General features: G+C 41.4%; 2 protein-coding genes across 4 annotated transcripts in view; both read right to left on the bottom strand.

Moving 5' to 3' along the window:
* Positions 1-10388: 10388 nt before the first annotated feature.
* On the bottom strand, positions 10389-14284 carry CNTF (ciliary neurotrophic factor). Its single transcript, XM_058689078.1, has 2 exons — positions 12549-14284; positions 10389-11331 (listed from the first exon to the last, which is right to left on the bottom strand). The coding sequence occupies exons 1-2, from the start codon at positions 12660-12662 to the stop codon at positions 10843-10845; spliced, it is 603 nt and encodes a 200-aa protein (XP_058545061.1). The 5' UTR covers positions 12663-14284; the 3' UTR covers positions 10389-10842.
* A 129-nt stretch (positions 14285-14413) lies between these two features.
* The window catches only part of ZFP91 (ZFP91 zinc finger protein, atypical E3 ubiquitin ligase), a 46435-nt gene continuing 35980 nt past the window's right edge, over positions 14414-24868 (bottom strand). For 2 of the 3 annotated variants that reach the window (XM_058689073.1, XM_058689074.1), the window contains exons 6-11: positions 24597-24731; positions 23783-23833; positions 23280-23358; positions 21814-21928; positions 18622-18721; positions 14414-18271 (exon numbers count right to left, since the gene is read on the bottom strand). In XM_058689073.1, coding sequence (XP_058545056.1) covers positions 17761-18271; positions 18622-18721; positions 21814-21928; positions 23280-23358; positions 23783-23833; positions 24597-24731 — 991 coding nt within the window. In that variant the 3' untranslated portion in view covers positions 14414-17760. The remainder of the gene's footprint in view (positions 18272-18621; positions 18722-21813; positions 21929-23279; positions 23359-23782; positions 23834-24596; positions 24732-24868) is intronic. The other variant, XM_058689075.1, reaches the window with a different exon arrangement.

The following is a 24868-nucleotide window of genomic DNA, read 5'->3' as shown; positions in this document are numbered from 1 at the left end:
TGCCACGGTCCCATCCCAGCCCATGACAGAATGGAGACGGCTAGGCGACTGTTAGGAAGTTGTTCCTTGGACACTGTACAATGTTTTCTCCTGGAGCAGGCTCCTCTTGGACAACTGGGTTGTTGCTACCTTTTTTTTTTTTTTTTTAACGTTTATTCATTTTTGAGAGACAGAGCCAGAGCCAGAGGGGGCAGGGCAGAGAGAGAGGGAGACACAGAATCTGAAGCAGGCTCCGGGCTCTGAGCTGTCAGCACAGAGCCCGATGCGGTGCTTGAACCCACGAACTGTGAGATCATGCCCTGAGCCGAAGTCGGACGCCCACCTGACTGAGCCACCCAGGCGCCCCTAGGTTGTTGCTATCTTAAGGACACTTCAGGTCATGTAAAACAAAGAGGTCTCTGTCCTTATTTTGACTTTTAGATAGCTTAAAACCAAATTTTGGCCTTTTCTATACATTTTTTTTTTTTCGCTAAATTCAATCTTAGTTCCAACCTGGCTATAATGAAAACCTTCTTGGGAGATGCAAATTTGCCCAAGTTGGGAGGTGGAAAACAGAGCGATTTCTTTATATGTCTTAGAACGACAAAAGCTCTGGGGACTGTCAGAGTCACAGGAGGGTTGCGGGGGGGGGGGGGCTTGCTCTGCATTTGGATTTGGACAAGGGGACCCTGTCAGTTCCCTATAGAACTAAGGCAGAAGAACTGACCTATCTCCTGGTGGGTCTTCCTTATCTTTCCTTCCTTCGGGTCTTGGGTCTTCTGTTATGCTGACTTTGAGGATCACTGATATAAAACCTTGAATGGTTCCTCATTGCCTATGGGATAAATCTAAATACCTTAGCATGATGTTCAAGGGCCTTATGGTTGAGCCCTAACCTTCCTATCCACTTCATTCCCAGGTGCTCACCTCCCCACTCCTTCTTCCATGATTGCTATGCTCCACATTCAACTCAACATATTTAAAAACCAGACTGTGTTCTCCTATGCTACCTCCAATACCTGTCCCCCTGTCCGTGTTTCTTGCCTATTCACTCTCCTCTTGGTTGCAGGGGGTATTCTTTGCTTCTTTCCTCTTCCTAAAGCTCAGAGTCCTTCTCTCCAGCTTCCCATGCTAACTTCTCTGCCATGATCATCAGAGTTGTCCCCTTTTCTCCATCCACTGTCACTTTTTTTTACATTTATTTATTTACCTTAAATTTATATCCAAGTTAGTTAGCATATAGTGCAATGATTCCAAGAGTAGATTCCAGTGATTCATCCCCTATATATAACAGCCAGTGCTTATCCCAATAAGTGTCTTCCTTAATGCCCCTTACCCATTTAGCCCTCCCCTGACCCCTAACGTCTCCAGCAACCCTCAGTTTATTCTCTGTATTTAAGGGTCTCTTATGTTTTGTCTCTCTTCTTGTTTTTGTATTATTTTGCTTCCCTTTCCTTATGTTCATCTGTTTAGTATCTTAAATTCTTCATATGAGTGCAGTCATGTATTTGTCTTTCTCCAACTAATTTCCCTTAGCATAATACCCTCTAGTTCCATCCACGTAGTTGCAAATGGCAAGATGTCATTCTTTTTGATTGCTGAGTAATACTCCATTGTATGTGTGTGTGTGTGTGTGTGTATGTATATATATATATATATATATATATATATATATATATATATATATCTGTGTGTGTGTGTATATATATATATATATATATATATACACACACACACATAATCTTTATCCATTCATCCATTGATGGACATTTGGGCTTTTTCCATACTTTGGCTATTGTCAATAGTGCTGCTATAAACATTGGGATGCATGTGCCCCTTTGATATAGCATACCTGTATCCTTTCAGTAAATATCTAGTAGGGCAATTGCTGGGTCATAGGGTAGCTCTATTTTTAATTTTTTGAGGCACTTCCATACTGTTTTCCAGAGTGGCTGTACCAGTTTGCATTCCCACCAGCTGTGCAAAGGAGATCCTCTTTCTCCACATCCTCAAGAACATCTGTGTTTGCCTGAGTTGTTAATTTTAGCCACTCTGACTGGTGTCCATCAACTGTCACTTTTAATTCAGGTTCTCCATCATTTGTGGATTTATTTATTTATTTTTTGCTTGCACTCTTGCCCCTATAAACTCACCTGCTCACAGGGACTCTTGAGTACTCATAAATCCTATCAAGTCACTTTTCTGCTTGAAAATTTCCAGTGGTTTCTCTCTGTAGTGTCAATACCCTTTAGCCAAAGACCCCTAGGACAACACCTGTAGTCAAAGTTGGGTTTATTGGCTTGTTGCAATGAGGGAGACAACACATCATGGGGGACTTTGGGACACCTCAATAAGGGAACGTTAGCAAGGATTTGTGATAGGCTTCGGACTCAGGTTAGTTAGTTTGGGAAACGGTAAAATATAGTTTTGCTCTGAATTGGGTGCTGTCAGAAAGCAAGGGTAATTCTATGATTGGGGTCATTTTTATCTAGGAGGAGATGCTGTCTGTTGTCTATGTGGAAATACTAACCACACACTGACTTCTGTCAGAGTTGGTTATACACCTGCTGTGTTCCAAATCCCTTTCCACACTTACTCTCACTGCTAGTGAGAGAGAAAACTCGTAGCCCCTGATGCACAGCATTGATCTGACATTCACAGCTGGATCTCAGTGTATCACAGGCTGGTCTGAGGCTCACAGCCAGTGAGCCTAACTGATTGAAACAAACTCATAGAAGAATAACTTTGCACAAAGCTCCCGGGGACCGTGATAAGGGAAACAAAGCCACTTCATACTTTTGTCTAATCACAGACAAAATCAAGCTGCCACCCACAAAATACCCATAGAATTGCCCTCACTTTCTGATAGCATCTAAGCTAGAGCCAACCTCTCTGCTTTCTCAGGCCCTTCTTTCAATCACACAACCAAAGCCTAAATCCTACCATAAGAGCTAACACCGTCTTACCGAGATACCCTATAGTTTCCCATGGTGTCCATTCTTCCTCGCTGTTACAGGTAATAAAGCCACCCGTGTAACCACAGGTTTGTTTCTCCTGGTCTTTGGCTGAGGGCCTGCACACTGGCATTGCTCCCTTGCCCTCCTGGTTTCAGCCACATTGGCCTCCTTTCAGTTCCAAGAAAATGGGAAGCTCATTCCTGCCTAGGGGCTTTGCACTCAGTAGTTCCCTGTGACCCTGGTACTTCCTTTCAGGTCGCTTGGTGGTTGGCTGTTATCATTCAGATTTCCAGGAAAATAACTCCTTGGGAAGTTCTGTCATGGCCTCCTCTCTAATTTTATACCACTTTTTGATTTCCTATATAATTCTCATCCCTTTCTAAATTATATTAGCCGTTGCCTCTCTTCCTCAACCAGAGTGCAAATTTTAAAAGATCAGGGGTTGTGTTGTATTCACCTCTGTACCCTGGTGCCTTTAACATTTCCACGAATAACCAAAAACATATCTTACCTTGAGAACAACAGCATCTTCTTAATGGGTCCCTCTGCCCCAGGCCACTTCCACACCCAGGACAGCTCTCACAGAGCCCTCTGAATTGTTTTTCTAAAACAAAGGGTAGATGCTAGCACCATCCCTCTTGAAGAACCTTCCAGAGAATCTCTCCTGAAGGTGCCAGCACCTCATTCGTCCGGTCTCATCTCCTACTGTGGTTCTTGGAGAACCCTGAGCTCAGTCCTGGTGAACATTTCCAAACATGCTACATACCTTCCAGCAGCTAAGCCTTGACTAGTGCTCCTCCCTTCTCTCCAGAATGTTCTTACCTACTTCTCCGTACTTTTTCCTGAGGCCAAAATCCTAGTCATTTTTCAAAGCCTAGCTCCCAAAACACCATTTTTGGAGCAGTTCTCTACATTCCTTCCTTCCTTGGGCCTCCTACCGCTCTTCTTTTATACTCAGGGTGCTACTAACCACACCTTGACTTCTGTGCCCATTGGCTGCCTGCTTTCTTAGGACATCATGAGTGTCTGCAAGGCAGGGAACCATCTGCTGTCTGTGCCTGTTCCTGTGGTTGTAAAATAAAAATCTTTGTACTGTAGGGGAAGAAAACTTCTTCCCTCTAGATTCGTTGGCTCGTCTAATAATTGACAAAAGACGGATTCATGGGAGAAAGACAAACTTAATTTCGTACATACACATATAAAAATATGAGACTTAAAGAAGTGACCAGAGCAGGCAGCTTTTATACCTTTTAGACAAACTTGTGAAGGATTGACAAGATCAAGGGGTTTGGGCTTGGGGTAGTAAATTAGTGAAGAAGTAACATGGTTTGTGTATACAGACTTCTCAGCCCTCAATTCCCTCTCTCTCCTGATAATATGATGAGCATATTATCTCTCTCCTGGCACAGGGAGAGTCCTTCCTTTCCCAGACTTATTTTCTGCTTTCTGGAGACAAAAGAGGGTCAGAATGTCCTTGCACAGGCTGTTTAAGTAACTTTAAAATAACCAGTATGCCAAAGTGGCACATTTTGGGGTGGCCTGCTCAAAGACTTTTTGTGAGGGATAAATGAGTTAATGCACGTAAAGCAGTTAGAATGATGACTGGCACAGAGTAAATAAATACTGAATAAATGTCTGCTACTACCACTAACATTTCTTTCTGTATCCTTATTACTGGTCCAAAGTAGGCATCAATAGGCATTTCGTGGGAGTGGGACAGGAAACTGCTGGAAGACTGAGCTTTGGAGCTTAGAACCAGGTTGGTAATTTTTTTAGCGACCTACTGAGTTGTCTGTGTAACTTCCAACTCTCTCCCCACCCCAAGCTTTGGGGATAAGGAGCCAGGGATAATTAAGCAAGAGAAGAGGAAGTCATCTTAAACCTTTTACCTAGTGGTGTGGCATCAGGTTGGTCTGACCTAAAGACATCTGCCTCAGAAATGTATTTATTTAAAAAACACTCTTAAAAAAAGTTTATTTTTATTTATTTTGAGAGAGAGAAAGAGAGCAAGCAGGGGAGGGGCCGGGAGAGAGGGACACAGAATCCGACGCAGGCTCCAGACTCCGAGCTGTCAGCATAGAGCCTGATGCGGGGCTCAGACTCACAAACCGTGAGATCACAACATGAGACGAAACCAAGAGTCAGATGCTTAACTGATGGAGCCACCCAGGTGCCCTGGGAATTTATTTTGAAAAAGCCTCCCTGGGTCCCTTGTCCAGACGATGCTCATCCTGGAAGGAATAACATATTTAACCACTACCTCAGAATGGGTCCCACTTTCCTTGTCAGGGGAGGGATGGCATATAGGGTCACAAGAGAAGTCCGGGCTAGGAGTTGCTGTTCCCAGAGTTTCCGAAGGCTTGTGAGAGGAAGGGTTGCCAGAGTGCTGGATGCAAGAGAAGGACGGAGAGGCACCAGATGCCTCCCAAGATGAGGTTGGTCTGGTGCAGAAGCATGACGGGGCGGTGGGAAATTCTCCACTCGGCCGTAGCTCTAATTCTTCCGCTTTCCGCCTGTGACACCGGGGCACGTTACTGAACCTCTGGCCCTGTGGTGCTGTCCGGTGGAGAAGTTTTGAGTTCCTTTCCGTGTTAAGAGGAGCTGCTGGCATGTAGCAGGCGACTCTGTCTAAATGCATGCTTTAACGCATCCTGGGCAGTGTCTGCCTGGCTGCTCTGGAGCTTGCCTGACCCCGTCTCCTCTGAAAGCCACCTTCTGGGTGTGGAGGACAGTCAGTCTGGGCTCTCAGGGAGGTAGGTTTGGGATTCCTGGCTGCCGGGTCAGCCTCTACTGGCCAAAGGCTCACAGGCACAACAGGGGGACATGTAGGCTGTGGCCAGATGGGATCCTGGGGAGCAACTGGTGTTTCTCCGAGATGCTTAACAGACCTCTCTCCTCAGCTGAAGGTCTCACACGAATCCAAGCTATGTGAGACATGAAATATACTTGATGTGTGTATGTCATTCACAAGTACTTTCAGACACTCATTTGTCTAAACCATTTACCAAGCTGTGAAGTTAGTGGCCACTTCCATTTCTTAAATGAGAAAACTCAGAAAAAGTGACTTGTCTCAAAGTTTGGAAAATTACCAGGGTTTGGCACAGGTTTGTGCTGGCTTTATCTGAAATCCAGATATGGAGGAGGATTTCAACATAAAATGGCCTCGATCGTTAGGTGGCCACGGCAGTGATAGGGGAGTGAGTCTTGGAGCCAGAACTAAAACTCCACACCGGTCAGGTACTAGGGGAGGGACCTGGGCAAGTTAATGCTCATTCTCATTTCCTTCATTTGTGAGATGATATCTCAGAGGATTAACTGCCTGGCACGAGTAAATGAAGCAGTATTCACACTGCCTTGAACATGTAGATAAAAATGCAGCATCTCTTAGTTAAGTCTCATATTCTCCCCTATTCGATTTTTCCCAGCTTAAGTGTCTACCTTCAAACTGGACTAGAAACAGGCCAATCAGGGTTCTTCTCTGTCCTTCAAAGGTTTTGACTGGGGTTCAGAGTTGAAATTAAACCATTCGAAAGGAAATCTTCCCCGTCTGCAGGCTAGCTGATAGGTGTGGGGCAATCTGCCTTTTCTAGGCTGACTGGCCTCGGGAGTTTTTCCCGGTGGCCTGGCATCACGGAGATTTACCCGGCACGCTCGACGGAGCCTGGCCCTTGCTGGGAGGATTAAATTTCATCCAATGTTGAAACCACTTGAAATTCCTCTTGCTCATCCAAAGATACAGAAATAAAAGAAGCGACTCGTGGTCCTGCTGAGGCGAGATCTTTATTGTTAGCCGCTCTTGCATCTTTTACTTTCTATCTGCCAAAAATAGATGGATCCAAGTAACAGGAGAATCACATGCACATGGATGTTACCACACACCCCGCACATTTCATCAAAAGATCAAATTGTATTTTTTACTGTGTTTATCTGTAGACTTCAGGGCTCTACAGAAGCTTCTGAGTGGAAAGAGGACATTTTTACCACTTTCACTTTTTCAGTGTCCCCGACATCCGGGAGGTTTGTTCTTGGGTGGGCTGAGGCAGGAGGCCACACCATTCTTCTTCAATGCCCTGGCCTAAACACTGCCTAGTAACTAACATTCGCGCACATACCATAAATCGACTGAAGTTGATACCCAAATTGGACTTATTTTTCCTCTTCACCAATCACTTTATCGCCCTGGTGGAAGCCCCTTTGCTTCCTGCATTTCTGTGTTACTCCTTAGTATTAAGAGAGTAGGTGTTCAGCCACTTTATGAAGAGCTGAGGATTCATAGTCATTCTAAACCACTTTGGAACTATGTAGGTCTCCCTGAAATATTTACTTGTCCTCTGCCTGTTTGACCAGTGGTCACAAGAATGAGTCATCCATTGGGCTTTAATCCACATGAGCCTGAAATAACAGCAATACCAAGGCGATGACTTTATTAAAACCTTCACTTCCTTCAAACCTGATCATTTCAAAGCTAATTTTATTTGATGGTTGGCCTGTGAGTTTGTGCCAATTTGCAAGTGTTTTCCAAATCACCTTCTTAAACCAAGGCAAAGTTTACCAGTTCTCATACATGTAATTCCTTACCGATTCAGAAAAACAGAATCTCTCTCCTAACAAAGGACTTTTCTAGAGGCTGTGGGATAGAAGGACTCCTCTTTACAAAATATGAGTTAGGGGTTAGGAACTAAACTCATGCTTTAAAAAAAAAAAAAAAAAAAAAAAAAAAAAAAAAATATATATATATATATATACACACACACACACACACATAAATGCCTTTATATATATATATATAATTACATTATACATTTTATATAAATCTTATAGTTGCATATTATATAACTATAGATAGTTTATATGTCTATAAAAATATGATTCCCCAGAGATACTATCCATATATAGATCTAAGAAACAAGGGAACTAAAACCTAAAGGCCAAAAATCTCTTTTGGGTTCTGGACTCTTAAAAAAACCATACTTCCACAGTGTTGCCATCATTCCTATCTGTATTTTGAGACACACCCCTAGAACACGGGCCTGTCGTCAGTCCCTTCTTCAATGTCGCGTCCATTTCAGAGAAGCAAGATGCACAGTTGACACGTTCAGAGCCACACACTTTTGCGACTTTGTTATTAGAGCTGAGTGCTCATTTCTCCCTTATTCTATCTACATTTTCCTAGGGATTTTACCCATACTTCTTTCTTTTTAAAAAACAAAATTTTTTTTTTAACATTTATTTATTATTGAGAGAGAGAGAGAGAGAAAGAGAGAGAGAGACAGAGCATGAGCAGGGAAGGGGCAGAGAGAGGGGAGACAGAGAATCCGAAGCCGGCTCCAGGCTCCGAGCTGTCAGCACAGAGCCCGACGCAGGGCTCGAACTCACAAACTGTGAGATCATGACCTGAGCCGAAGTCGATCGCTCAACCAACTGAGCCACCCAGGCGCCCCTCCCCATAATTCTTTTGAGGCATGCTGCAAGTTTTTTTTGAAGAAACTGATACAGAACTCTTACCACAACGCTGGGCGTACACTCAGGGGGACTTGGTTGCTTACTAATCAAGACTCACACAGCTTCCTATTTTTCTCCCATTCAGTAGTTAGTACTTGTACCTTTTCTGGACCCTCTGCCACTTCGAATGTGCCTCTTACAGATAAACATTTCTACACATGTAACTCAACAAAGCTTAAGTCATGCTCCCTTGATTTCCAAAACTTCTGCCAACGTCTGCTCTGCCTCATCTGCTGAATATAAAAAAACCCTTGGGAGCCACTTCTTTCAGATTCAGGTTTGTGTTCAGTTACTCCCCAGTAAGAAACTGTATTCCCATCTTTATCCATTAAACAGAAAGAGCCTAAAATACTTCATAGGTAAATCTACGAGCTTCACATTAATAAACAGGTACTTTATCCATTAGAAATACTGCTCTTAAGCAAAAGAAAAAGTTTAAATCAGAGAAAGCTTAAATGAAGTAAGCCTCTATGCTTTTACTGAGACAATATCTACCTATACACCAAAATTACAAATGAAATAAAAGCAAACATTAACCTCGAGTGGCAGCTGGACCCAAATGTTTATTACTGCCTCACTTTCTTCTAACCAGCCAACTCTTCTCTTCTCATGATTTCTCTTTATTTGGTACCCAGCCACCCTCTGAGATACAACCGAACTCCTCCCTCCTCCAGAAAATGATTTCTGGCCCTCGTTGAGCTCCTCCCTAGAACTCCCTAACCCTAACCTCGTGCCTCACAATTCCAACCAGACCTGATGCCTTCTACACATACAAGGCCATTTCCACAGATGTATATTGCAGAGCAGGGCCTTCCTTGCCCTGTATTGCCACAGTGCCTCTCCCAGAGTCCTCATAACACTGACCTCGTGGAGTTGTGGACACAAACCCTTGTGGGAAAAAGATGAAAGCTAAGTCACCCCATCCCAATCTCATGCAACCTATGTGGTTAGCCCTCTCTGACTCATGGTTCACTTAAGAGCACAGTAAGTAAGCTAAACTGATTTGGGTCCCCCATCCACGATGGTGACTTTAACTGGTAGCATAAAATAACGTCACACCTGAGAACTTCTGGGTTTACACTGCAGCACTGGTTCATATGCCTGACTGCAAATGACCTTTTCCATTAATGCCCACATTTACTAGTTGGGGTCTTTCATATAGTGTTTCTCTCAAGAACATTGAACACAATGCCCTGCCCCTTTCTTGTGAAGCATGGAGGCTTTGCTGTATATTGCTTCAGTATCGCTGGCATTCCCACTTGGAACCGAGTGGGCCTCACCCTCTCCTCATGACTAAGTCCAGAGAATGTGTGGTAAAAGGAGTTTTGTGACATTTTAACCTGAGCAGTATTCCAACCATTGTGCATGAATGCTTGGCTTACAGTGCCTATGTCGCCACATTGCTGATTACAATAAATGTGAGGTAACCTAGTACGAGTTGTGCCCAATCCAAAACTCAAAAACATTTGTGGGCACTCTAAAGCAGCCTGGAGCTTCCTAATTTCACAAGTCTGGTGGGCCTAATCTTTTCCCCAAACCGAATCTTAACATCTCCAGTGCTCTCTTCTTAGCTAGGCATGGGCAACAAATACTGCCCTTCATGCAAATTTTGTTCTAGTAACATATCAGGACACATAATGGGGATTGTTTTTCCAGTGCTAGGGATAGACTACATGGGTCAATTTTCCAACCCTCTGTGACACAGAGGTGCAGTGAAAGAAGTTCATAATTAGGCCTCTAAAGTGAAGGGCACATAGGCTTTAGAGTGAGAAAGATCTGAGTTCAAACTGAAGCGCGCCATTTGCTAGGTGGGTAACCTTGAACAAGTTGTAATTTCTGTGACCCTGTTTTCTCATCTGCCAAGAGGGGAGAACACTACCTCCCTCAAAAGAGTTGTGGAAATTACACACAGAGCCCCTGGCGTACTGCTACAATACAGTACATACTCCATAAACGTTAGTTACTATTTTTATTATCTGTGAGTTTGAATTGGCTAGTAGAGTCCATGATTTTTCATTCACTGTTTCAGTCTTCTCAGAAAAATCATCTAGGACTAAAGTTAAACATACATTTATCCTGTGAGACTGTTAAATACTTGTAAGGTTAACTTAGTGGGTAGAAAAGGTTAGAGCACTAAAGTGGAAGGATGTTGCCCTTGTCCCCACTCCCTTATGGTCCAAAACACACACACACACACACACACACACACACACACACACACACACACACACTCTCCACAATAAACCTTATGCCCATTTGTCCATGTCTCCAACCATACTTGATGAAAATGCCTGTGGTCTTAAAAGGTTAGAAAACTTTCAAAACTTAAGAATGGGAAAGTGAGGCCTCAGGGAACTGTGTATATTCCACTAGAAAAGGAAGGGGGAGAGAAGAGGGAAAACTGCTATATTTTCTTGTCATTAGTAATATAATGGCTCCCGTGTGCTGGAATCCCAGTCTGATGAGAAGAAATGACTCGAAGGTCACGAATGGATCTAACTGTCCACTGTGAAAGCTCTCGCAACACCTTCAGGCCCCACAGCTTCTTCTCAAAGAGACCACCATCTCCAACAACGGTAGGCATCCCATCGGCCTCATTGGGGGGGATCTTGTGTTCCAGGAGCATCATTAATTCCTCCAGTTGGTAAGCAAAGGCAGCAACTTGGAGTAGAAGGGTATGTATTGCTTGATGGAAGTCCCCTTCAGCTGGAGTAAAATGTACCTGTTGGTCTTCTAAAAGCCTGGCCAACATAACATGGAAGGCTCGATAAGCTTGGAGGTTGTCTTGGAGTCGTTCTGCCTCAGTCAGCTCACTCCATCGATCAGTGCTTGCCACTGGCACACCATCCAGAGAGTCCAGGTTTATGTTCTCGTTCAGGCCCTGATGCTTCATCTGGCCAAGGATACATAAAAACATCATATCTTCTGTAATTATCCCAACATTTTTATTTCATCCCTAAATCTCATGTAAAATCTTTTTCATCTTCCTGGTCAAAAAGGATCCAGATTGTAAAGAAAATAACAAATCTACAAAAGGAACTCTTTATTTGAGATCCAATGATGGGACTTTAGGAAGACCTTATTGTCTCTGAAATTATACATACTGTTTTGACTACCTGTTCAGTTTTTGTGGGAGAATCTGCAGTTTTCATTGGGTTCTAAAGGTTGAAAACCACTGGTCTAGAATGCTTCCTTCCCACTTCAAACTGACTCCTGGAAACTGGAGTATTTTAAATCATATTGGAGATTTGAGTAACTTAAACATACTTAAAAACACTGGGTACATCTATGAAGCCCTAGAATTAACCCACTGCAGAATTCTTCTAACCCCGTCTCTTCCATTGTCCACTCTCAATGGTGAGGACAATCCTTTAAGAGAATTCAGTGGGAATTCGTTTAAAAAAAAAAAAAAAAATCAGACTCTTTGGTATCTCAAAGAGTCTGATTTCTAACTGGTGAGGCTGTACGAATCTACATTCAGAACTCTCACAGGGCCTTCAGTGTTCCTATAGGCCTTAGATGGACACCGATGGGGATCTCCTTCTATCAGAAAACCAGTCTGGAACTCCCAGTGAATTTTCTAGGGGATCCTTTTGACAGTGTAGGTGACTATTCTATTTAGACACAGGGAGACTTGGTATAAATTATGAAAAAGTGGGTGGCTAGGAGAAATTCTTTGGATCTGTGCTGCTCTTCTCTCAATCCTATACACCTCACTCTTTACACAGTGCAAAAATTCAGAACAATGTATACGAAGAACCCACACTTAGAGGGCCCACGGCTAATCTATTCTGGTAGAATTCAGGCTGTAGGCGATCAAATTAGGAACAGCCTCCAAGACATATAGCCAATCCTACCCAGAACCCCATGTATATTTTCTTATTCAAAGAGCATGTCTCCTAAATAGCCTAGAGAAGAAAATAAGGTCACAGGAGTTTCCTTAAGGGAAGGAACCATGAAGAACCATGTCAAATGACAGGCCCAATCTATGAATGACTATATGAGGAGGGCCTTCACGATTGGCAATGGGGGCTGGGACAGACATGGTGGTAACGGGCTTCATCAGAGGAGATGAAGTGAAAACAGACAACAGCAAAATAGGCAACTTACATAAGATTCCATAAGAGCAGTCAGATCTGAACGAATCTTCCTTGCTAGCCAGATAGAGCGGCTACAGAGGTCCCGGCGGTGAGGGGTCAGCGATGAGTGTTCTGCGAAAGCCATCCCCTAACTCAAATGTCCCAGGAAACAAGTGAGCTGGGTTTGCTTCTGTCTACACTGGTCCAAATAAGAAATGTGACTCTCAGACTAAATCCACTGGGCATTCTGTACTAATGGGATTGTGCACCCCACCCCCACCCCCTGCCTGACTCAGAGGTGGCAGCAAATTCCTGGCTGTGGATTTTTGTGCCTGTGGAATCAAAGGCCCCTTTTTAATCAGCTTTTTTTCCTGCAGTGTCTGCCTCCATCTCTCTCCTCCACTCAGTGCCTAGCCTACTTGTTTTTATGTCATTGTTTTGCTTTTGCACTTAGCAACAAGGTCACTATCACACTAATCCTCATGACACCCCTGCCTAATGTGATCTGTATTATATACATATAATCATTTAATTTTATTATTACCCTCCTTTGTATTCCCCATGTCCTCCTCTTTCTTTCCTTTTTTTTGGCCTGGTAAAATGTTCAAGAATATTAAGTTATTACTATAAATACAACCGCCACTGATTAAGCAGCTACTCTGGACCAGACACTGTGCTAAAGGCTTTAAAGCCTTTATTCGACCTATGGAATAATTCTATGAGATATTAATTTCCCCATTTTACATACGAAATTGAGGCTTAAAGAAAGTAAATAATGTACACAAAACCCAGAAAGCAGGCACAAAATTTCAATATAGGTCTCTGATTTTACAGCTGTTTCTCTCATTGACTTTCCAATTTCATTCTTTAGGTTTTTCACATTTGTTAAGAAACAAAGTTTATGTGAAACAGGTCCCTTAAAAATACAGCATCTTTTCACTTGTATCACTTCATTACGTATCTAAAGTTAGTTTAATTTACACTCAAAAATCAGCAAAGTAAGCATCTCTAACCTCGATCATGGTGCCTTCCTCATAGCTACACGATGAGGAAGGTACTGTTTAGGCCTGTTTTCTTCCAAAGGACAGGAAACACCCAACCCTGACCGGGTAACATTTCTAAGGCAGTCTCAAGTGACAACATGCTTTTCTTTTTCTTCCTTAGCCCAGTCACACCACACTGCTTCTCAACAAGATAAGAGAATGAGCTGGGCTCTGAAATGAGGGCAAAAGAGTTTAACAGCATGTGCAGAGTTGTTCTTCTATTGCATTTGACTCCGTAGGTTAGAGGATGATACTTACTGACCCAAGAGCTGCAAGTGTCATCCCTGAATCAATCAATTAGCTCCCACTGTTTCATAGCATAGACGTTGCCTCTACACTGAAACCCACACCTCAGGTGCAAACTTCCATAAGTAAACAATAAGCGAGAGTAAGAAGGGAGAAAAGTGAGAAGTGGGTGCTGTCATAGTAGGCCTTTTAAGAATGTAGGAGGATTCTAGTTCTTTTTTTTAAGTTAGTACTTGCGTGGACACGGAGTTTTCTGAAAAAGCACCGATATTAAATGCCACCAAGGTTTTGTCACTTATCAGACTAACATAAACTTCACAGCATCCTTAACGTTCTCTCTACTAGACTAATAAGGCCATCTTTTCTACAAGTCTGCCAAAACATGGGAGGGATTTCCAAGTTTGCCAGATGATCACAGAATCCTATGGCAACTCAGCATTAGAAATCAAGAACTAAAATGAGTCAGATGCTAACTGTCTGATTCTCAATGAGAGCAAACAGCATCTGCCACATAAAACCTGCTCTGAGGGCACTTGTTTCTCACTGAACGGCATCAATGGTCTTCATCCTTTGGATAACTGTAATCATTACAATCAAGGAAGACAAGTTGCTTCCAAGAAGACAACTTTTATTGTTCTTCTTTACATATTTATTTTGGATATGTCTTAACTAGATTAAGAGAAAACAAGGATTTGAAAAGCAGAGTATCCCTTTTATTATAATTTCTTTTTACATAACCTTTTCAACCTAGATTCAGGTAACTACCTGTCTCTCCCATCAAAGGAGAAGGGTCCTGCACATTACAACAGGCAAAAAAGGCTTTCAGGAAATAAAATATTTTAAATTGATCCATTACAATTTTTCAAATTTCTTGAGTACATTGGAAAGTGGGAAAAAGAAGGAGGGAAAAATGGTACTTCAAACAACCAGACCGTGATAACCTTAGCTGGCTTTAGTACACTTTTTAGATTTTTTTCCAACAGGTACAAAGGAGGTTCAAGTGCTCTATGTAGATGCTTTTCCATACCTGATTTCTTTTTTTTTTAACTCCCAGTAATCCTGGCCAGTGTGTATCCAAACTCTCTGAAGCACAGTAAGTCTCAATTATGCAGAATAACCACAGGCAACCAGAGATTAGGGGGAAGCGCATCTCCCAGAAAGAATACTTGTATCTGAGTTACATTTTCAGAATTTAGAATCGCCAATTCAAGATGGAGAATATGCAATGGGAAGAGTTATTAACAAGGTAACACAATTTGACTATGAGTAGGCAACGTGGAATTTTAAGGTTAGGAGAGCTCCTTGGAAGGACATAGAAGTAAACAGCGTGAGAAGCAGACAGGGAAAGGGAAGAGGGCCTAGTAGAAGCCAGCTTACTTGCACCACTTTTTATTGTGCTAGCATCCCTTTCTCAAAAGGAAAAAAGATAAAGTCCCTGGAGAATATTTTAAAATTGATTGCATACTGATAATAACTTATTGAAGCAAACTGTTGGTAAATGGTACCTATAAAGAGGTCAAGAAACAAAAGGAGAAACAGTTCCTAATTATTAGAACTTGTTGCTTTTGATGGGGAGGAGTGTGATATAGGGAAAAACATATTTTCCCTTTCTCTCATCAAGTTTTTTATGCAGTTTGCTTTTGTGTAGGTGGTTAAAATATCTGATGACTAACCACTGCAAGCACAACTTACAGGGACAAAGAAGATAAATGTGACGACGACAGAAGTTAAGTGTGGAGTCCAGATGCGAGCCAGTAAAACAGTATAAAAAGGACTTACAAGGGAAGTGGAACGACTTTGTTGTAAACGCACCCAATCAATCTGATAATATTTTCAAATGTACTCAACATACCAGAGTCCATTCCAAATCCTTACTGTGGGCAGGAAAGCATATTCTACATCCCTTCTATCCTTATTCCATTTTCTACCCCCACACTGGAGGGACGGCAAATCTGCAACACTCTGAAAAGAAACAATGGTGCATTTAAGTCTGTTCACTGTAGGTGTCTGACTCCCTATCCCTGGCATCCCAACCACTGACACTAGTGGGTGTAAAGTAAGCCTCTTTCAGAGATGACATTTTGTTACCCCTCTTTTTGGAAAAAAAATAAATCAAAGAGAAAATTAATAAACTTTGTCGTTTTAGTGTTTGTGAAAAACAAGCCGTTCCTTATTTTGCTCCCAGCAAAACTTCATCCTTTCCAATAGCCATCACACATTTCTGACAAACAATGAATAGGACAAGCCTTTAACTCCGGCTTGTGAGGTACACAGAAGGATAGAAACTGCCCTTCTAATTCTCTAAAAATCCCCTAATAGGTTTTTAGTCTTCTGGGAGTTATAAACTTGTAAAAAAAAAAAAACACCACCTGCCTCTCCCATGGACAGTAATAAGCAGTCTACCCCATTCTATCTCAATGGAAGTGGTAATTCTCAGAATTTTAGGTGAAAGCCAAGGTGATTATTATACAAATTATTAACTTCGTCTATAGAAGTCTTTCCTCTTCTGAAGTGTTCTTAGAAGGAAAACAAAACAGAGCAATTTTCCTTGACTTAAAACTGTACGAGTCATAGACCTCTTCACTGATGGCAGTGTCCTTCACTAACTGGGAGCTGGAATGAACCAATGATAAAGCAAAAACCAAAACAAAGCAAGGGGCCACAGTTGGGCCAACAGGAAGGTGTGCAGGAAGAAATGAAGGGGACAAAAAAAGAAAATAAATGCATAAGAGAAAATCTTGTATCTGTAATTCAGACCCTGAACAATCCTTCTCATCCTCTCAAAATTCCTAAATTTCAATGCTCTAAAAACTCAAAGAGCACTAAATACTGAAAACCTAACAACCTTCCCTAAATAGGCTTCTGAAAAAGCATTAGGCTACTGTATGCTACTGTAGTGATTTTGTTAGTGCTGAGGACCAGCTTTCTTTAAAGGCCACTGGAGAGCTATGATTTAGAGGCTGGCTGTGCTTCTTCAACCCTATATCTTGCCTTCAAAAGTACTTCTTATGGAAAGGACCCCATGTCAGAACAATCTAATCTCTCCCAGCCCCACAAAATATAGCAACAAAGATCCAAAAAAAAAAAAAAAAAAAAAAAAAAGAAGAAGAAAATCAGACTTTCCATTAATAAATAAGGAATCTCAGGTTCCACAACACAAAAACACACATGTTCAAAGTGCAAATTTCTGCCATTAGTCTGGGACTTTTCTCACTGATACAGAGCCCTGTCTTATGGTCAGAGAAACCATGTAGAGGGCAGCCCCCCTCCCTGTTGGGAGCCTGCTTCCAAGCTAGTGAGCACCACTGAGAACCAGATGGAGGTGTTGGGAGGGGACTGAAGTGCTGGGGTCACAGAGGAGGGAGGTGGTCCCCATGAATCCTTCCTTTCCTAAACCCAGCAGGGAATGGAGGAGAAGGGGGTGAGTGAGAGAGGTGGGCTGTTTTAACAGCTCACCCTGCCAGGGGGCCTAAAGTGCCAAGTCAAGCTGCCAGCCTCCAGAGATTAGAACTGTATGATGCTTTGGGGGTAAGTGTGCCGCAGTGGGTAGAAGCCAGAACCATAGGGCAGCAGTGAAGGAGAAGGGGCTTAGAGGACAGTAATATACTATCAAGAGTTAAAAGCTGATCCAGAGCACATCAGAGTTACAGGTTTAAGAAGGGATCTGCCGGTGAGCACGAAGTCTGCCTGGCTGGAACGGAGTAGGAGGATAACCCTCACTTTAAGAGCTTCTTCTTTTTTGCCTACCTTTTTGGTAAAGGCAACATCAATTTTATAAAGGGGACAATAGAGGGAGAAGGTGGGTGTAGATGTGTGTGCTGTGATCCACAATGGAAAGAGCAGGCCCTTCAGTTATTTTACTAGATTTTAAATGCTTTAAATTTTTTTTTTTGTCCTTTTTATCTTTTAAATACAAAGTCTGAGCTGTCCCAGTGCCCAAAGTCTTCCCTTCCACTAAGGTCCAGTAGAGTCTGAATCTTCAATCAGAACCTCTGTGGTAGCACCGAGTATATCCGAGTTCATGACCAGCCCTTCAGTGCCCCCACTGCTGCCACTTCCCACAAAGATCTTCCCATCAGCCATCAGGCTCACCCGCTCTGTCCCACTACAGTATGACTTTGACATCCCTTCGGCTTCTAGCAGGAGGCACTCTCCAGAGGTGGAGTTTCCCAATGGCTCAGGAAGAAGAGGAAGACCCTGCCCATCTGCAGGTTGTGTCAGGGACTCTGGGTTAGTGCCCAAGATATCTGTGCTGGTGATGAGGGCGCCTGCATTGGCAGCCAGAGCTTCGGCAATCAGCACCTCGGGGTGGCTTTTTGCTTTGTGTGCCACTACGCTGTCCTTCTTCTCAAATTTTTTGCCACAGATATTGCAAGAGAACTGGTAGAAGGAATCTGCATCATGTTTCTTCATGTGCCAATTAAGGGATGCCTTTTGCCGACAAGTAAATCCACAGATCTCGCATCTAAGAGAGCAGAAGAGGAAATGGCTGATCAAACAGAGAAATGAAAAGGGCTCTTACTCAGGTTCAGGGCAAGAACTTAGAGGTCACATATACAAGCAATAGACACTAACATATACTTGTGAAAAATTAGGAAAAGTTAACTAGATGGAAAACTAATCTGTTTTTTTCTTTTGTTTAAAAACCAGAGGAAACAAGGAAAAGTTCACTAAGTAACTTGCATCCCCAATCAATCCTCTGATTTGGTAAAAGTAAATAGCAGTGGCAACTGAAATGTCTGTACAGGGGCTAACCCGCGAGCAGGGCATGTATGCGCTTCTCCCCCAGATGTTCACCAGTAAATAAACACTCACTGTAACGGCTTCTCGCCAGTGTGAATCATCCGGTGCACTGCCAGATTGTGAGAGCTCTTGAAGGCCCTGGCACAATATTCACAGATATAATCCCTTTGATCTAAGAAGAAAAATAATGTGGTTAGTGTTCCATTTCGAATCCCTCTTAAGTATTTTTTCCCAGTTTACAGTAAGTAAGCAGATGATCAGTTAGTAAGAGCAATATTGTTTTCAATGTATAAAACACACTTTGGATAAACAAAATTTTAAAAAGATATATACCATTTTCTTTTTTCATGTTTGTTTTTGAGAGGAAGAGAGAGAGACAGAGAGAGAGACAGACAGACAAGACTGTGAGCATCGGAGGGGCAGAGACAGAGGGAGACACAGAATCCAAAGCAGGCTGCAGGCTGGACATGGGGCTTGAACTCACGGACCATGAGATCATGACCTGAGCAAGTCAGAGGCTTAACTGACTGAGCCACCCAGGCACCCAGGACTTGTTTTAGAAAACTAAACAAAGCAAAACAAAAACAACCTAATGGAAATAGGAGAATTGGAACCCTAATCTCAATCTTACCAATAATCCAGATCTTGGATAAATTGCTTAGTAAGTAAACAACTACATTTTCCCTGGATTTTATTCTTTAAAACAGTTTTTCCAGACTGTGGAAGCTGAATGCTTACATATGAAGAATTTGGCACTCAAACACCAAAATCAACAATAACAACAGAATTTGGCATCTCCTAAAAGAAAAGTGATCCACAATTAAAGTGGTAATCATGTCTTCTGTTTCAGGTTTAAAAAATGTTACCCAAGATAAACAATTTAAATTTCTCTCAAAAAGGTTCAAGTTGCTGTCATCATATATGTGCAAACAGTACCTGTATTCTTTACCTTATTCTCCTACCCCACATCTTCTGCACCATTCAACCCCCGCCTCTGTCATTTCACAATCCCCCCAAATTTCACAGGATTTTTGATGAATTTGGTAACATGGTGTAAAATCATGGGTCAAAGGAGCACTGCACTTAATTATTTCTTTATCACTTGGTTTTGGAGAGAAGTGGACAAGGAGATGCTCTGTATCTCTTGAATAAATGACCACTATGTTTTCTGGGCCTTTCTCTTAAAATTGCTACACATAGTCACAGTGAAAACACAAGGATAAGTTAAAAGGCAAACAATATCCAATTTAATTCTATGCCCCATCCCAAACAGTTCTAAAGCCAAGTGTGGGAGAAGAGCCAAATTTTTCTCAAGCTGGAATATATTTGGGAATCATCTAGGGATGTTAGTAAATGCAGATGCTAGTTGAGCGGGTCTGAGGCAGGGTCTGAGATTCTGTAAGTAACTCGCTCAAGTGACATCGATTCCTGTTGGGCTATTTTCTACATGATGAATAGGCAAGGTCTAAAAATGCACTTTTAACCCAGAGACAACTCTTCAGTTTGTCTCCCAGGTCTTGTCTACCTTTCTAGTTTCATTGTAACATGCAAACCTGGGTGGGGCATCCACTTGCTTAAATAAATTACATTTTTAAACAATGTTTATTTTAAGAGAGAGAGAGAGAGAGAGAGAGAGAGAGAGAGAGAGAGAGATTGATTGAGAAAATGTACGAGTGGGGGAGGGGCAGAGAGAGATGGTAAGAGAATTCCAAGCAGGCTCCACACCATCAGCACAAGCCCCACATACAGCTCAATCCCACAAACCGTAAGATCATGACCTGAGCCGAAATCAAGAGTCAAACACTTAACCGACTGAGCCATCCAGGTGCCCCAAATAAATTACATTTTCAAAGGGAGTCTGTACATACAAATTTGGAAAAAGAAAAACTGCAATGACATCATAAAATTTTATTAACCAAATACAAATAATTGGAATGGAGTGAATTTCTAAAGGAGTCAGTTTGTCATAGTAGTTACTTGATACTTACAGCTAATACCCTAAACTGGTTGTCAGAAACTACTTTTGTAGAGAATAAAACCATACTAACAGGGAGAAGGAGCAGAGATATGGCAGCATCTAGCAAGGAATAGAGTGGAGACAACATTCTCCCTGAAGCAGCATGGTATCATGGGAAGACTGCAGACTTTGCAGTGAGTCAGACCTGAGCTCAAACCCTGGGGCTCTGAGAAGTCTGTGTGCCAGGCCCTGTGCAGTAAACAGCACTATGGATGTGATCTTATTTCATCCTTATAATAATTCCATGATATCTGTGACATTATTATCACTATTTTTCAGATGAGGAAAGGCGAGAAGTTAAGCAACTTGTCCAAGTCACACATACAGTAAAAGATGGAAAGGTACATATATCAGTATAACTGTATACTGTATATACAGTATACAGTATATACAGCATACTGTATACTGTATAAATGTAGGAGACAACTAGAATTCCTAGTTGTACCCTCCACAACTACTGAAAAGATAGTAGGTAATAACCCAGTGCCTGGCACCTGCTCAATTAACTCTAATACCCAGCCTAATTTGTTCCTATTAACTGAATGGCTTTGAGATTGTCAGTGGCTAAAAATGAGTGGAACTTGAATCCATTCTATATTATGTATTACGAAGGCATTTGGTTTCTCTTTTTAAAAGAAAAGCTCCTACAGGAGATTTCATGGGAATGTAATAGCTAGCCTTCACAATTTCAACAGCACCAGAATTGCCAGGAGCTAGTGAGTAGTTAGCATAAACCAGAGGCAAGCCTCTTTACCATCCAGGCTTTCTCTTCATACTCCTCATTTCTAGTCCATAAGAGCTACTACAAAGTATCTACCAGAAAGGGAGTTAGAAAATCTTGGTTCTGTTAAAAACTAGTGATGTCACCAAGGCCAAGTTAATGTACAAAGCCTCTGGTTTCTCAGCTGTAAAACAAGGATATTATAAGCAAACTTGGTGATGTTGAATGATGATAATAACATATGTAAAGTTTCTAGTCCACAGGTGATATAGAATATGTGCTCAATAAAAAAACTGTCCTGGTCATAAAAGTTCTTAAAAAAGTCAAAGGATAAAAGCGAAAAAGCCCTAGTTTGTTCATCTCTTATAAAATTTATGTTTTATTACATTTTATTTTCATACCTTTCTCTCACACTTGACTGTAGACTTTTTAAGATTTACATTAGAAAAAAGTATCATTACCAATCTACATACTTAAAAGTAGAATGCACTTAACACTTGATAAAACATTTTATTTAAAAAAGTACCTGTATGATGTTTGGCATGTCGTAGAAGTTGCTTCTGGAGCCTGAAGAGTCGCCCACAGGAGGGATGAGGACATACATATTTCTTCTTCAGCAAATGCTGATACTTAATGTGGTGCTAAAACAGTAAGAGAATAGAAAGAGGGATAAAAATTAAGGCTTCTTGAAAGCTTGTTCCTTTACTAAGTCAAAAGTGCTAAAGAAAAACCAAATACTCTGCATATGGATGGGGGGAGGGAGCAGTGTAATAAAATAGTTAAGAACATAGGCTATGGAAACAGATCTGGATTCCAATCTGGGTCCATCATTCATGAGCAGTGTGACCTTAGGAAGTGTACTTAAATACTGTAAGCTACAGTTCTCATTGGCAAAATGGAGACAATTACTGCCCTAACAGTACCAATTGCATTACCATGAGAATATAGAGATCATGTATTATAGAACGCTGAATGCAGTAACTGGCCTATAGCAAAAGAATAGTACCAAACATTACTATAACAGAACCAGAATCAGAAAGTGAGGGCTTAGTCTCTCTTGCATTATATTTGCTGCTAAACTAAAAATCAAACAGGCCATTTGTCCTTTTTTTACAATGTTTATTTATTTGAGAGACAGAGTGAGAGTGAGTGTGAGCACAAGTGCACAAGCAGGAGGGGGCAGAGAGAGCAGGAGAGAGAAATCTCAAGCAGGTTCCGTGCTGGCACTGTCAGCGCAGAGCCCGACATGGGACTGGATCCCACAAACCGTGAGATCATGACCTGAGCCAAAATCAAGAGATGAACACTCAACCGACTGAACTACCCAGGTGCCCCCAAAGAGGCATTTCTTAAGGTTTAGTAATAAACATTTCACTTTCATGTCCTCTGCTAGACCTAAATATAAGCTGAATCTTTAATTCATTTTTAAAACTCTACTAAAAACAAAAAACCCTAAAAATTTATTTTAATTAATAGATTTTATTTTAAGAAATCACTGATTTAAGTTGCTAATTTTATTTTTAAAAATACACATTAAAATAAAGTCTGTTCATCTGTGTCTCTGGTGTGTTGGTAAAATCATCTATCAGAAGTATTTACACCATAATAGGAAACACCGGACTATTTCAAGGAAATCCTTTTTTTGTGCTATGTTTTTAGACATTTTTCTCTCTTTTTTTTAATGTTTATTTATTTTTGAGAGAACGAGAGCATGCACGAGTGGGGGAGGGGGAGGGGGAGGACCTGAAGTGCACTCTGTGCTGACAGCAGAGGGCTCAATGGGGTCTGAGCCCACGAACCAGGAGATCACGACCTGAGCTAAAGCCAGACGTTTAACCAACTGAGTCATCCAGGCGCCCCTAGACACTTTTCTTGACATTGTATGTCAATGATAAAGCCTGCACAAGTTCACAAATTATAATATCTCATGAAATATGAGAACTAGTAATGGAACCTAACCTGAAAGGCTGCCTTATGTAACAACTTACTGACCTGCAAATAGCGAGGGTGAGCAAGAACGGTTCCACATCCTTCCATCTCACAACGGACATACTGGATTGGAGGCTTTTTTCTATGATCAGTATGTAGGAGATATGTTAGCAAACAGAAAAGAGGCACTCTGCGCAGTGACTTAATTCAGTGCACTATAGGGGACAGCAATTTTACAGCACAAAGAATTAAAATCTCTTTACTAGTATACAGCTTGCACAGAATTTATGTTAGGAACAACCAGAAACGGCCAAATGTTTGATAAAGAGTTTAAAAAAAAAATGGACAAAATAAATTAGAACTCCCCAAAAGGTAAAGAAGCATTAAGATTTTTTAAGACCCTGCAATGGAAATAAAAACACAGTAACTTTGCATCAAGGACATTAATAAAGTTGCATTTGAGAAATTTTCAAACAGCCATTCCTGCAAGGTAATTGTGAGTAATTATGTGAGTAAAGTGCTTACCATCAGGAATAAGGAACACAGTAAGGGTATAAATTACTTACCTCCGTTTGGGTAATCGTGGACTTTTGTCATCTTTTCGCCTTCTTCCTCTCCTGTAATTAAAGAACAGAGTAACTATCCACATATTCCAGATTGAAGCTTGGAGTGAAGGATGGCTGAAGACATGTACTCAAGACCAAAGAGAAGGTGGCAGAAACAAAGGATATCCCATAATAGACAGAACCAAAGACATATCTGACAAGCCAAACAAATAGGTCATTCTAAAATAATTTCACTTAAATAAATCTGCACAAATACATACTTTTCTAAAACTATACATTACCATGGAAGATTTGGATAAACCTCAAGGTTACTACTTGAAGAGTTGTTTCAGTAAAAAGTCTATCACCTAAATTTAATCAATTTAAAAAGTCCAATGGAAAGAGTCCATTAGCTAAAACCCCTGAGAATATAAACTCTACTCTCCTTATATAGAACCAAAAGCCTAAACACTTAAAAAAACAAAATCTTATTTCTGCAACAGGCAATGATGGCTGGACAGGAAGTCAAGATTCTTAAATCATTTGCCTTACTTAATTTGCCCTTCTTTTGAGGCTCCACATTTGCCATACTTTTTTTGCTCTTACCCTGCCTCCCAATAGCTCCCATCTTACCCACTCATTTAGATCTCTTTAAGTATTGATTTGAATTAAATTTAAACTTTTCAAGCTTTTGAGTCTCTCGAATGAAACTGTCAGCTGCTTGAGGCAGCAATATGTACCTGTCAATAACCCTCCTCACACTCCCACCCTTTTTTTCCACTAGTGGCTTCAAAATCTGTTAGGTTTCCATTTTTAGTAGTAATTGCCTACTCACTTCCTAGGAGGTTCCTCATCCTCTCTAATTTCATTCTCTTCTTCTTTCACCTCTACCTCCACTTCCACTTTAATTTCTTTCTTCTCTTTTTCTTCTTTCACCTTCCCAGATTTTCTCCGTGGTTTTGGGGTTTCCCTGAAAACACAAATGCATTTCAACACTGGTATCCAGCAAATGATCTTTTCAAGGGGACCTGTGACAACGGGGTAAAATCTGTGATTATCATTGATTTACTATAAAATTATGATCCTAAGCTCATGAAATATGATTTG

Source organism: Neofelis nebulosa, chromosome 10 (assembly GCF_028018385.1).
Source record: "Neofelis nebulosa isolate mNeoNeb1 chromosome 10, mNeoNeb1.pri, whole genome shotgun sequence".
Taxonomy (NCBI): domain Eukaryota; kingdom Metazoa; phylum Chordata; class Mammalia; order Carnivora; family Felidae; genus Neofelis; species Neofelis nebulosa.
This window is presented reverse-complemented; position numbering and strand designations above follow the sequence as displayed.

Bases quoted from the DNA above. Each gene is read 5' to 3' on its own strand.
- CNTF (XM_058689078.1), bottom strand. From the start codon at position 12,662: ATGGCTTTCGCAGAACACTCATCGCTGACCCCTCACCGCCGGGACCTC. The intron at 11,332-12,548 runs GTAAGTTGCCTA...ATCCTTGGCCAG, and splicing joins CTGCTCTTATGGAATCTTAT to ATGAAGCATCAGGGCCTGAA.